The sequence below is a fragment of the Oncorhynchus tshawytscha genome, linkage group LG10, assembly GCF_018296145.1.
Source record: "Oncorhynchus tshawytscha isolate Ot180627B linkage group LG10, Otsh_v2.0, whole genome shotgun sequence".
NCBI lineage: Eukaryota > Metazoa > Chordata > Actinopteri > Salmoniformes > Salmonidae > Oncorhynchus > Oncorhynchus tshawytscha.
In genome coordinates, this window is record NC_056438.1 from 794,503 (window position 1) to 809,182 (window position 14,680).

At 38.7% G+C, this 14,680-nt stretch overlaps 1 protein-coding gene across 1 annotated transcript in view; it reads left to right on the forward strand.

Annotated features, from left to right (window-relative positions):
- The first annotated feature begins 5,501 nt into the window (after positions 1–5,501).
- Positions 5,502–14,680, forward strand: part of LOC121847552 (probable ATP-dependent RNA helicase ddx17) — a 269,776-nt gene continuing 260,597 nt past the window's right edge. The window contains exon 1 of the mRNA XM_042329293.1: positions 5,502–5,604. Coding sequence (XP_042185227.1) covers positions 5,502–5,604 — 103 coding nt within the window. The remainder of the gene's footprint in view (positions 5,605–14,680) is intronic.

The following is a 14,680-nucleotide window of genomic DNA, read 5'->3' on the forward strand; positions in this document are numbered from 1 at the left end:
TGTCTCCTGATGACCTGTCTCCATAGCTCTATATAACAGACTGATGACCTGTCTCCTGATGACCTGTCTCCATAGCTCTATATAACAGACTGATGACCTGTCTCCTGATGACCTGTCTCCATAGCTCTATATAACAGACTGATGACCTGTCTCCTGATGACCTGTCTCCATAGCTCTATATAACAGACTGATGACCTGTCTCCATAGCTCTATATAACAGACTGATGACCTGTCTCCATAGCTCTATATAACAGACTGATGACCTGTCTCCATAGCTCTATATAACAGACTGATGACCTGTCTCCTGATGACCTGTCTCCATAGCTCTATATAACAGACTGATGACCTGTCTCCATAGCTCTATATAACAGACTGATGACCTGTCTCCATAGCTCTATATAACAGACTGATGACCTGTCTCCATAGCTCTATATAACAGACTGATGACCTGTCTCCATAGCTCTATATAACAGACTGATGACCTGTCTCCATGAGCTCCATAGCTCTATATAACAGACTGATGACCTGTCTCCATAGCTCTATATAACAGACTGATGACCTGTCTCCATAGCTCTATATAACAGACTGATGACCTGTCTCCATAGCTCTATATAACAGACTGATGACCTGTCTCCATAGCTCTATATAACAGACTGATGACCCTGTCTCCATAGCTCTATATAACAGACTGAGACTGTCTCCATAGCTCTATATAACAGACTGATGTCTCACCTGTCTCCTGATGACCTGTCTCCATAGCTCTATATAACAGACTGATGACCTGTCTCCATAGCTCTATATAACAGACTGATGACCTGTCTCCATAGCTCTATATAACAGACTGATGACCTGTCTCCATAGCTCTATATAACAGACTGATGACCTGTCTCCATAGCTCTATATAACAGACTGATGACCTGTCTCTGATGAGACTGACCTGTCTCCATGCTCTCCATAGCTCTATATAACAGACTGATGACCTGTCTCCATAGCTCTATATAACAGACTGATGACCTGTCTCCATAGCTCTATATAACAGACTGATGACCTGTCTCCATAGCTCTATATAACAGACTGATGACCTGTCTCCATAGCTCTATATAACAGACTGATGATGTGTCTCCATAGCTCTATATAACAGACTGATGACCTGTCTCCTGATGACCTGTCTCCATAGCTCTATATAACAGACTGATGACCTGTCTCCATAGCTCTATATAACAGACTGATGACCTGTCTCCATAGCTCTATATAACAGACTGATGACCTGTCTCCATAGCTCTATATAACAGACTGATGACCTGTCTCCATAGCTCTATATAACAGACTGATGACCTGTCTCCATAGCTCTATATAACAGACTGATGACCTGTCTCCTGATGACCTGTCTCCATAGCTCTATATAACAGACTGATGACCTGTCTCTATAGCTCTATATAACAGACTGATGACCTGTCTCCATAGCTCTATATAACAGACTGATGACCTGTCTCCTGATGACCTGTCTCCATAACTCTATATAACAGACTGATGACCTGTCTCCATAGCTCTATATAACAGACTGATGACCTGTCTCCATAGCTCTATATAACAGACTGATGACCTGTCTCCATAGCTCTATATAACAGACTGATGACCTGTCTCCATAGCTCTATATAACAGACTGATGACCTGTCTCCATATCTCTATATAACAGACTGATGACCTGTCTCCATAGCTCTATATAACAGACTGATGACCTGTCTCCATAGCTCTATATAACAGACTGATGACCTGTCTCCATAGCTCTATATAACAGACTGATGACCTGTCTCCATAGCTCTATATAACAGACTGATGACCTGTCTCCTGATGACCTGTCTCCCTAGCTCTATATAACAGACTGATGACCTGTCTCCATAGCTCTATATAACAGACTGATGACCTGTCTCCATAGCTCTATATAACAGACTGATGACCTGTCTGTCTCCTGATGACTGATGACCTGTCTCCATAGCTCTATATAACAGACTGAGACCTGCTCTATATAACAGACTGATGACCTGTCTCAGACTGATGACCTGTCTCCATAGCTCTATATAACAGACTGATGACCTGTCTCCATAGCTCTATATAACAGACTGATGACCTGTCTCCATAGCTCTATATAACAGACTGTCTCCATAGCTCTTTATAACAGACTGATGACCTGTCTCCTGATGACCTGTCTCCATAGCTCTATATAACAGACTGATGACCTGTCTCCATAGCTCTATATAACAGACTGATGACCTGTCTCCATAGCTCTATATAACAGACTGATGACCTGTCTCCATAGCTCTATATAACAGACTGATGACCTGTCTCCATATCTATATAACAGACTGATGACCTGTCTCCATAGCTCTATATAACAGACTGATGACCTGTCTCCATAGCTCTATATAACAGACTGATGACCTGTCTCCATAGCTCTATATAACAGACTGATGACCTGTCTCCATAGCTCTATATAAGACAGACTGATGACCTGTCTCCATAGCTCTATATAACAGACTGATGACCTGTCTCCATAGCTCTATATAACAGACTGATGACCTGTCTCCATAGCTCTATATAACAGACTGATGACCTGTCTCCATAGCTCTATATAACAGACTGATGACCTGTCTCCATAGCTCTATATATAACAGACTGATGACCTGTCTCCATAGCTCTATATAACAGACTGATGACCTGTCTCCATAGCTCTATATAACAGACTGATGACCTGTCTCCATAGCTCTATATAACAGACTGATGACCTGTCTCCATAGCTCTATATAACAGACTGATGACCTGTCTCCATAGCTCTATATAACAGACTGATGACCTGTCTCCATAGCTCTATATAACAGACTGAGTCTCCATAGCTCTATATAACAGACTGACCTGTCTCCATAGCTCTATATAACAGACTGATGACCTGTCTCCATAGCTCTATATAACAGACTGATGACCTGTCTCCATAGCTCTATATAACAGACTGATGACCTGTCTCCATAGCTCTATATAACAGACTGATGACCTGTCTCCATAGCTCTATATAACAGACTGATGACCTGTCTCCATAGCTCTATATAACAGACTGATGACCTGTCTCCATAGCTCTATATAACAGACTGATGACCTGTCTCCATAGCTCTATATAACAGACTGATGACCTGTCTCCATATCTCTATATAACAGACTGATGACCTGTCTCCATATCTCTATATAACAGACTGATGACCTGTCTCCATAGCTCTATATAACAGACTGATGACCTGTCTCCATAGCTCTATATAACAGACTGATGACCTGTCTCCATAGCTCTATATAACAGACTGATGACCTGTCTCCATAGCTCTATATAACAGACTGATGACCTGTCTCCATAGCTCTATATAACAGACTGATGACCTGTCTCCATAGATCTATATAACAGACTGATGACCTGTCTCCATAGCTCTATATAACAGACTGATGACCTGTCTCCATAGCTCTATATAACAGACTGATGACCTGTCTCCATAGCTCTATATAACAGACTGATGACCTGTCTCCATAGCTCTATATAACAGACTGATGACCTGTCTCCTGATGACCTAGCTCTATATAACAGACTGATGACCTGTCTCCATAGCTCTATGACCTGTCTCCATAGCTCTATATAACAGACTGATGACCTGTCTCCATAGCTCTATATAACAGACTGATGACCTGTCTCCATAGCTCTATATAACAGACTGATGACCTGTCTCCATAGCTCTTTATAACAGACTGATGACCTGTCTCCTGATGACCTGTCTCCCATAGCTCTATATAACAGACTGATGACCTGTCTCCATAGCTCTATATAACAGACTGATGACCTGTCTCCATAGCTCTATATAACAGACTGATGACCTGTCTCCATGAGCTGTCTCCATAGCTCTATATAACAGACTGATGACCTGTCTCCATAGCTCTATATAACAGACAGACCTGTCTCCTGATGACCTGTCTCCATAGCTCTATATAACAGACTGATGACCTGTCTCCATAGCTCTATATAACAGACTGATGACCTGTCTCCATAGCTCTATATAACAGACTGATGACCTGTCTCCATAGCTCTATATAACAGACTGATGACCTGTCTCCATAGCTCTATATAACAGACTGATGACCTGTCTCCATAGCTCTATATAACAGACTGATGACCTGTCTCCTGATGACCTGTCTCCATAGCTCTATATAACAGACTGATGACCTGTCTCCATAGCTCTATATAACAGACTGATGACCTGTCTCCATGAGCTCCATATATAACAGACTGATGACCTGTCTCCTGCTCTATGACAGACTGATGACCTGTCTCCATAGCTCTATATAACAGACTGATGACCTGTCTCCATAGCTCTATATAACAGACTGATGACCTGTCTCCATAGCTCTATATAACAGACTGATGACCTGTCTCCATAGCTCTATATAACAGACTGATGACCTGTCTCCTGATGACCTGTCTCCATAGCTCTATATAACAGACTGATGACCTGTCTCCATAGATCTATATAACAGACTGATGACCTGTCTCCATAGCTCTATATAACAGACTGATGACCTGTCTCCATAGCTCTATATAACAGACTGGTGACCTGTCTCCATAGCTCTATATAACAGACTGGTGACCTGTCTCCATAGATCTATATAACAGACTGATGACCTGTCTCCATAGCTCTATATAACAGACTGATGACCTGTCTCCATAGCTCTATATAACAGACTGATGACCTGTCTGCTGATGACCTGTCTCCATAGCTCTATATAACAGACTGATGACCTGTCTCCATAGCTCTATATAACAGACTGATGACCTGTCTCCATAGCTCTATATAACAGACTGATGACCTGTCTCCTGATGACCTGTCTCCATAGCTCTATATAACAGACTGATGACCTGTCTCCTGATGACGTGTCTCCACAGCTCTATATAACAGACTGATGATTGTCTCCATAGCTGATAGAAACCGAAGGAATATCCTCCCTAATGACACTCCTAATAACTGTCCTGATGAGGAAGAGACGTCTCCTTTGTCCCTGAACAGCTTGAAGTGTTCAGTCAGAATGACAGAGACACTTTGTTCCCACTAGTCACATGTTCAATAATGATGACATCATAAGAAGACCTGTTACCTGGAGGACAATGTCTCTACCACACGTTACCAAGGTAACAGTAACACTACCTAAAATGTCTCTACCACAGGTCACCAAGGAAACAGTAACACTACCTATAATGTCTCTACCACAGGTCACCAAGGAAACAGTAACACTACCTATAATGTCTACCACAGGTTACCAAGGAAACAGTAACACTACCTATAATGTCTCTACCACAGGTTACCAAGGAAACAGTAACACTACCTATAATGTCTCTACCACAGGTTACCAAGGAAACAGTAACACTACCTATAATGCCTCTACCACAGGTTACCAAGGAAACAGTAACACTACCTATAATGTCTACCACAGGTCACCAAGGAAACAGTAACACTACCTATAATGTCTCTACCACAGGTTACCAAGGAAACAGTAACACTACCTATAATGTCTCTACCACAGGTTACCAAGGAAACAGTAACACTACCTAGTAACATTAAATATCACACTGGAGTCACATTCTCACACAATGATGTCATAGTTTATTAAAACAAGAAATAATCAATACATGGAAAATACCATTCAACTGTATATACATGATCAATATATAATATACAGTGGGTCTGGAATTATAGACACCCTTGATAAAGATAATAATGACTGTATATACATGATCAATATATAATATACAGTGGGGTCTGGAATTATAGACACCCTTGATAAAGATAATGACTGTATAAATAAATAATTTTAATACTGAGCTCTATCTGCTCAACATGTACATTATATTATTTTATACTAATACGATTGATCTGATTAAAATATTTAGTTTAACAAGTAGTATTTATTTTCTAAATGATTGACCCCCCTATAAACTAGTCAGAAGATCAGTATCGGGTTCTATATTCATAGCAATGACATCATCACACTGTAGATTCAGGGCTGTCAATCATTTTGACCCCTAACCTTTTACCACAAAAATACATTACAAAAAAATATCTGAGCAATTATATTATTATTATTATTATTATTATTTTAAAATAATATCATTTACAATTTATTTTGAGCATACAATAGGTCAGAACTTTATTTATTTATTTAATATAGTCATGATCCTCAGCAAGGGTGTCAATAATTTTTAACAATTGTATTAGTTTAAAATATGATCATTTACAATTTATTTTTGAGCATAGTCAGTATTTATTTATTATTGCTAATCTTCAGCAAGGATGTCAATAACTTCTGACCCCTCTGTATATAATCAAGGTGAAAACTAAACAAGTAGAGCAAAAATAAACACTTCAAAGTCAAATAAGAAACTGGCACATTGACATGAAGCTACAATAGAAGCTGACAGGTTGAAGCTACAATAGAAGCTGACAGGTTGAAGCTACAATAGAAGCTGACAGGTTGAAGCTACAATAGAAGCTGACAGGTTGAAGCTACAATAGAAGCTGACAGGTTGAAGCTACGATAGAAGCTGACAGGTTGAAGCTACGATAGAAGCTGACAGGTTGAAGCTACGATAGAAGCTGACAGGTTGAAGCTACGATAGAAGCTGACAGGTTGAAGCTACAATAGAAGCTGACAGGTTGAAGCTACAATAGAAGCTGACAGGTTGAAGCTACAATAGAAGCTGACAGGTTGAAGCTACGATAGAAGCTGACAGGTTGAAGCTACGATAGAAGCTGACAGGTTGAAGCTACGATAGAAGCTGACAGGTTGAAGCTACGATAGAAGCTGACAGGTTGAAGCTACGATAGAAGCTGACAGGTTGAAGCTACAATAGAAGCTGACAGGTTGAAGCTACAATAGAAGCTGACAGGTTGAAGCTACAATAGAAGCTGACAGGTTGAAGCTACAATAGAAGCTGACAGGTTGAAGCTACAATAGAAGCTGACAGGTTGAAGCTACAATAGAAGCTGACAGGTTGAAGCTACAATAGAAGCTGACAGGTTGAAGCTACAGATTGAAGCTACGATAGAAGCTGACAGGTTGAAGCTACGATAGAAGCTGACAGGTTGAAGCTTCAATAAGAAGCTGACAGGTTGAAGCTTCAATAGAAGCTGACAGGTTGAAGCTACAATAGAAGCTGACAGGTTGAAGCTACAATAGAAGCTGACAGGTTGAAGCTACAATAGAAGCTGACAGGTTGAAGCTACGATAGAAGCTGACAGGTTGAAGCTGAAGCTACGATAGAAGCTGACAGGTTGAAGCTACGATAGAAGCTGACAGGTTGAAGCTACAATAGAAGCTGACAGGTTGAAGCTACAATAGAAGCTGACAGGTTGAAGCTACAATAGAAGCTGACAGGTTGAAGCTACAATAGAAGCTGACAGGTTGAAGCTACAATAGAAGCTGACAGGTTGAAGCTACAATAGAAGCTGAAGCTGACAGGTTGAAGCTACAATAGAAGCTGAAAGGTTGAAGCTACAATAGAAGCTGACAGGTTGAAGCTACAATAGAAGCTGACAGGTTGAAGCTACAATAGAAGCTGACAGGTTGAAGCTACAATAGAAGCTGACAGGTTGAAGCTACGATAGAAGCTGACAGGTTGAAGCTACGATAGAAGCTGACAGGTTGAAGCTACGATAGAAGCTGACAGGTTGAAGCTACAATAGAAGCTGACAGGTTGAAGCTACAATAGAAGCTGACAGGTTGAAGCTACAATAGAAGCTGACAGGTTGAAGCTACAATAGAAGCTGACAGGTTAAAACTACAATAGAAGCTGACAGGTTGAAGCTACAATAGAAGCTGACAGGTTGAAGCTACAATAGAAGCTGAAGCTGACAGGTTGAAGCTACAATAGAAGCTGACAGGTTGAAGCTACAATAGAAGCTGACAGGTTGAAGCTACAATAGAAGCTGACAGGTTGAAGCTACAATAGAAGCTGACAGGTTGAAGCTACAATAGAAGCTGACAGGTTGAAGCTACAATAGAAGCTGACAGGTTGAAGCTACAATAGAAGCTGACAGGTTGAAGCTACAATAGAAGCTGACAGGTTGAAGCTACAATAGAAGCTGACAGGTTGAAGCTACAATAGAAGCTGACAGGTTGAAGCTACAATAGAAGCTGACAGGTTGAAGCTACAATAGAAGCTGACAGGTTGAAGCTACAATAGAAGCTGACAGGTTGAAGCTACAATAGAAGCTGACAGGTTGAAGCTACAATAGAAGCTGACAGGTTGAAGCTACAATAGAAGCTGACAGGTTGAAGCTACAAAGAAGCTGACAGGTTGAAGCTACAATAGAAGCTGACAGGTTGAAGATACAATAGAAGCTGACAGGTTGAAGCTACAATAGAAGCTGACAGGTTGAAGCTACAATAGAAGCTGACAGGTTGAAGCTACAATAGAAGCTGACAGGTTGAAGCTACAATAGAAGCTGACAGGTTGAAGCTACAATAGAAGCTGACAGGTTGAAGCTACAATAGAAGCTGACAGGTTGAAGCTACAATAGAAGCTGACAGGTTGAAGCTACAATAGAAGCTGACAGGTTGAAGCTACAATAGAAGCTGACAGGTTGAAGCTACAATAGAAGCTGACAGGTTGAAGCTACAATGAAGCTGACAGGTTGAAGCTACAATAGAAGCTGACAGGTTGAAGCTACGATAGAAGCTGACAGGTTGAGGTTGAAGCTACGATAGAAGCTGACAGGTTGAAGCTACGATAGAAGCTGACAGGTTGAAGCTACGATAGAAGCTGACAGGTTGAAGCTACACGATAGAAGCTGACAGGTTGAAGCTACGATAGAAGCTGACAGGTTGAAGCTACGATAGAAGCTGACAGGTTGAAGCTACGATAGAAGCTGACAGGTTGAAGCTACGATAGAAGCTGACAGGTTGAAGCTACGATAGAAGCTGACAGGTTGAAGCTACGATAGAAGCTGACAGGTTGAAGCTACGATAGAAGCTGACAGGTTGAAGCTGACAGGTTGATAATAGAAGCTGACAGGTTGAAAACTACAATAGAAGCTGACAGGTTGAAGCTACGATAGAAGCTGACAGGTTGAAGCTACGATAGAAGCTGACAGGTTGAAGCTACGATAGAAGCTGACAGGTTGAAGCTACGATAGAAGCTGACAGGTTGAAGCTACAATAGAAGCTGACAGGTTGAAGCTACAATAGAAGCTGACAGGTTGAAGCTACGATAGAAGCTGACAGGTTGAAGCTACGATAGAAGCTGACAGGTTGAAGCTACATAGAAGCTGACAGGTTGAAGCTACAATAGAAGCTGACAGGTTGAAGCTACGATAGAAGCTGACAGGTTGAAGCTACAATGACAGGTTGAAGCTACGAAGAAGCTGACAGGTTGAAGCTACGATAGAAGCTGACAGGTTGAAGCTACAATAGAAGCTGACAGGTTGAAGCTACTTGATAGAAGCTGTAACAGCTAACAGGTTGAAGCTCCATCATTCCATTCAGAAGCTGATCAGGTTGAAGCTACAATAGAAGCTGACAGGTTGAAGCTACGATAGAAGCTGACAGGTTGAATACAATAGAAGCTGACAGGTTGAACTTTTATAGAAGCTGACAGGTTGAGAGAACTGATAGAAGCTGACAGGTTGACATTGTCTTACAGGTTGATACATTCAGAAGCTGACAGGTTGGTGGGAAGATCAATAGAAGCTGACAGGTTGAAGCTATAATAGAAGCTGACAGGTTGAAGCTACAATAGAAGCTGACAGGTTGAAGCTACAATAAAGCTGACAGGTTGAAGCTACAATGGAAGTGACAGGTTGAAGCTTTACAATGAAGCTGACATAAAGATAGAAAGGAACAACAACTTAACCTGAAGCTGACAGGTTGAAGAAATAGAAGCTGACAGACAGAAGCTATAATAAAGCTGACAGGTTGAAGCTACAATAAACTGACAGACAAGAGAAGATATAGAAATAGAAATATAACAGGTTCAACAAATGGTTTTAAGACTTGACAGGAGGCTGTATCTAAATCTGAGACAGAGTCTGAGGATATAATAAAGACCAGCTGACAGAGTTAATAAACTGACCAGACCAGAAGAAAGACTATCTAAACCATGAAACCAGACAGAGAGATATAATGGAAACTGACCAGACAAGAGAGGATCTAATAACAGACTAGACAGGAGACATATAATCTGACCAGACAGAGAGATATGATATAAAAACTGATGACAGACAGGATAAATAAACTGACCAGACAACAGGAGATTAAACTCCAGACAGAGAGAGATATAATAAACTGATGACAGGTAGGATTAAGAGAACTGACCAGACAGGAGATATTAAACTCCAGACAGACAGATCAGATATGATAAACTGACCAGACAGATCAGAGAGTATAATAAACTGACCAGACAGAGAGATATATTTAAACAGACCAGACAGAGAGATATAACCTGACAGAGAGATATAATTGATGATCAGTATAATAAACTGACAGACAGATATAATAAACTGTTCCAGACAGAGATCTGTAAACTGATTCTAACAGAGACATATAATCCACTGACAGACATTCAATTCAATAAACTGACCCAGAGGGAGATATAAAAACTGACATTGACAGAAAAAGATATAATAAATAACCAGAGATAATGGATATAAACCCAATAACAGACATGAGGATATAATAAACTGAAGACAGAAAATATAATAAACTGACCAGACAGAAGATATTATAATAAACTGACCAGACACGATTAATAAACTGACAGACAGATGAGATATAATAAACTGACCAGACAGAGAGATATAATAAACTTATATACTAATAAACTGACAGACAGAGGTGGGACAGACAGAGTCTCTATAATAAACTGAACCAGACAGAGAGAGATATAATAAACTCACCAGACAGAGATTATAATAAACTGACCAGACAGCCAGATAATAAACTGACCTCAGATCTCCATCTCAGGTAAAGACCTGATAAATAAACTGAACCAGAAAGATATAATAAACTGACCAGACATTAAAGATAGAAAGGAACAATAAACTGACCAGACAGAGAGATATAATAAACTGACCAGACAGAGAGAGATATAATAAACTGACCAGACAGAGAGAGATATAATAAACTGACCAGACAGAAGAGAGAGACCAGACAGAGATATAATAAACTGACCAGACAGAGAGAGAGATATATATAAACTGACCAGACAGAGAGATATAATAAACTGACCATATAATAAACTGACCAGACAGAGAGAGATATAATAAACTGACCAGACAATATAATAAACTGACCAGACAGAGAGAGAGAGATATAATAAACTGACCAGACAGAGAGAGAGAGATATAATAAACTGACCAGACAGAGAGAGACCAGACAGAGAGATATAATAAACTGACCAGACAAATATAATAAACTGAGAGATATAATAAACTGACCAGACAGAGAGATATAATAAACTGACCAGACAAAGAGATAATAAACTGACCAGACAGAGAGAGATATAATAAACTGACCAGACAAGAGAGAGATATAATAAACTGAGACAGATATAATAAACTGACCAGACAGAGAGATATAATAAACTGACCAGACAAAGAGAAGAGATATAATAAACTGACCAGACAGAGAGAGATATAATAAACTGACCAGACAGAGAGAGATATAATAAACTGACCAGACAGAGATATAATAAACTGACCAGACAGAGATATAATAAACTGACCAGACAGAGAGAGATATAATAAACTGACCAGACAGAGAGACCAGACAAGAGATATAATAAACTGACCAGACAGAGAGAGATATAATAAACTGACCAGACAGAGAGACCAGACAGAGAGATAATAAACTGACCAGACAGAGAGAGATATAATAAACTGACCAGACAGAGAGAGAGACAGAGAGATATAATAAACTGACCAGACAGAGAGAGAGATATAATAAACTGACCAGACAGAGAGAGAGATATAATAAACTGACCAGACAGAGAGAGAGATATAATAAACTGACCAGACAGAGAGAGAGAGAGATATAATAAACTGACCAGACAGAGAGAGAGAGATATAATAAACTGACCAGACAGAGAGATATAATAAACTGACCAGACAGAGAGATATAATAAACTGACCAGACAGAGAGAGAGAGATATAATAAACTGACCAGACAGAGAGATATAATAAACTGACCAGACAGAGAGAGAGATATAATAAACTGACCAGACAGATATAATAAACTGACCAGACAAAGAGAGAGATATAATATAGACAAAGAGAGATAATAAACTGACCAGACAGAGAGAGACAGAGAGATATAATAAACTGACCAGACAGAGAGAGATATAATAAACTGAGATATAATAAACTGACCAGACAGAGAGAGACAGATATAATAAACTGACCAGACAGAGAGATATAAAAAACTGACCAGACAGAGAGATATAATAAACTGACCAGACAGAGAGATATAATAAAATAAACTGACCAGACAGAGAGATATAATAAACTGACCAGACAGAGAGATATAATAAACTGACCAGACAGAGAGAGATATATATAAACTGACCAGACAGAGAGATATAATAAACTGACCAGACAGAGAGATATAATAAACTGACCAGACAGATATAATAAACTGACCAGACAGAATATCTGACTCTAACAGATACATATATCTGACTCTCTAACAGACAGATACATATATCTGACTCTAACAGATACATATATCTGACTCTCTAACAGATACATATATCTGACTCTAACAGATACATATATCTGACTCTAACAGATACATATATCTGACTCTAACAGATACATATATCTGACTCTCTAACAGATACATATATCTGACTCTAACAGATACATATATCTGACTCTAACAGATACATATATCTGACTCTAACAGATACATATATCTGACTCTAACAGATACATATATCTGACTCTAACAGATACATATATCTGACTCTAACAGATACATATATCTGACTCTCTAACAGATACATATATCTGACTCTCTAACAGATACATATATCTGACTCTCTAACAGATACATATATCTGACTCTCTAACAGATACATATATCTGACTCTCTAACAGATACATATATCTGACTCTCTAACAGATAGATACATATATCTGACTCTCTAACAGACAGATACATATATCTGACTCTCTAACAGACAGATACATATATCTGACTCTAACAGACAGATACATATATCTGACTCTCTAACAGACAGATACATATATCTGACTCTCTAACAGATACATATATCTGACTCTCTAACAGATACATATATCTGACTCTAACAGATACATATATCTGACTCTAACAGATACATATATCTGACTAACAGATACATATATCTGACTAACAGATACATATATCTGACTCTCTAACAGATACATATATCTGACTCTCTAACAGATACATATATCTGACTCTCTAACAGATACATATATCTGACTCTCTAACAGATACATATATCTGACTCTCTAACAGATAGATACATATATCTGACTCTCTAACAGATAGATACATATATCTGACTCTAACAGACAGATACATATATCTGACTCTAACAGACAGATACATATATCTGACTCTCTAACAGATACATATATCTGACTCTAACAGATACATATATCTGACTCTAACAGATACATATATCTGACTCTAACAGATACATATATCTGACTCTAACAGATACATATATCTGACTCTAACAGATACATATATCTGACTCTCTAACAGATACATATATCTGACTCTCTAACAGATACATATATCTGACTCTCTAACAGATACATATATCTGACTCTCTAACAGATACATATATCTGACTCTCTAACAGATACATATATCTGACTCTCTAACAGACAGATACATATATCTGACTCTCTAACAGACAGATACATATATCTGACTCTCTAACAGACAGATACATATATCTGACTCTCTAACAGACAGATACATATATCTGACTCTCTAACAGATACATATATCTGACTCTCTAACAGATACATATATCTGACTCTAACAGATACATATATCTGACTCTAACAGATACATATATCTGACTCTAACAGATACATATATCTGACTCTAACAGATACATATATCTGACTCTAACAGATACATATATCTGACTAACAGATACATATATCTGACTCTAACAGATACATATATCTGACTCTCTAACAGATACATATATCTGACTCTCTAACAGATACATATATCTGACTCTCTAACAGATACATATATCTGACTCTCTAACAGATACATATATCTGACTCTCTAACAGATAGATACATATATCTGACTCTCTAACAGATAGATACATATATCTGACTCTAACAGACAGATACATATATCTGACTCTAACAGACAGATACATATATCTGACTCTCTAACAGACAGATACATATATCTGACTCTCTAACAGATACATATATCTGACTCTCTAACAGATACATATATCTGACTCTCTAACAGATACATATATCTGACTCTCTAACAGATACATATATCTGACTCTAACAGATACATATATCTGACTCTAACAGATACATATATCTGACTCTAACAGATACATATATCTGAC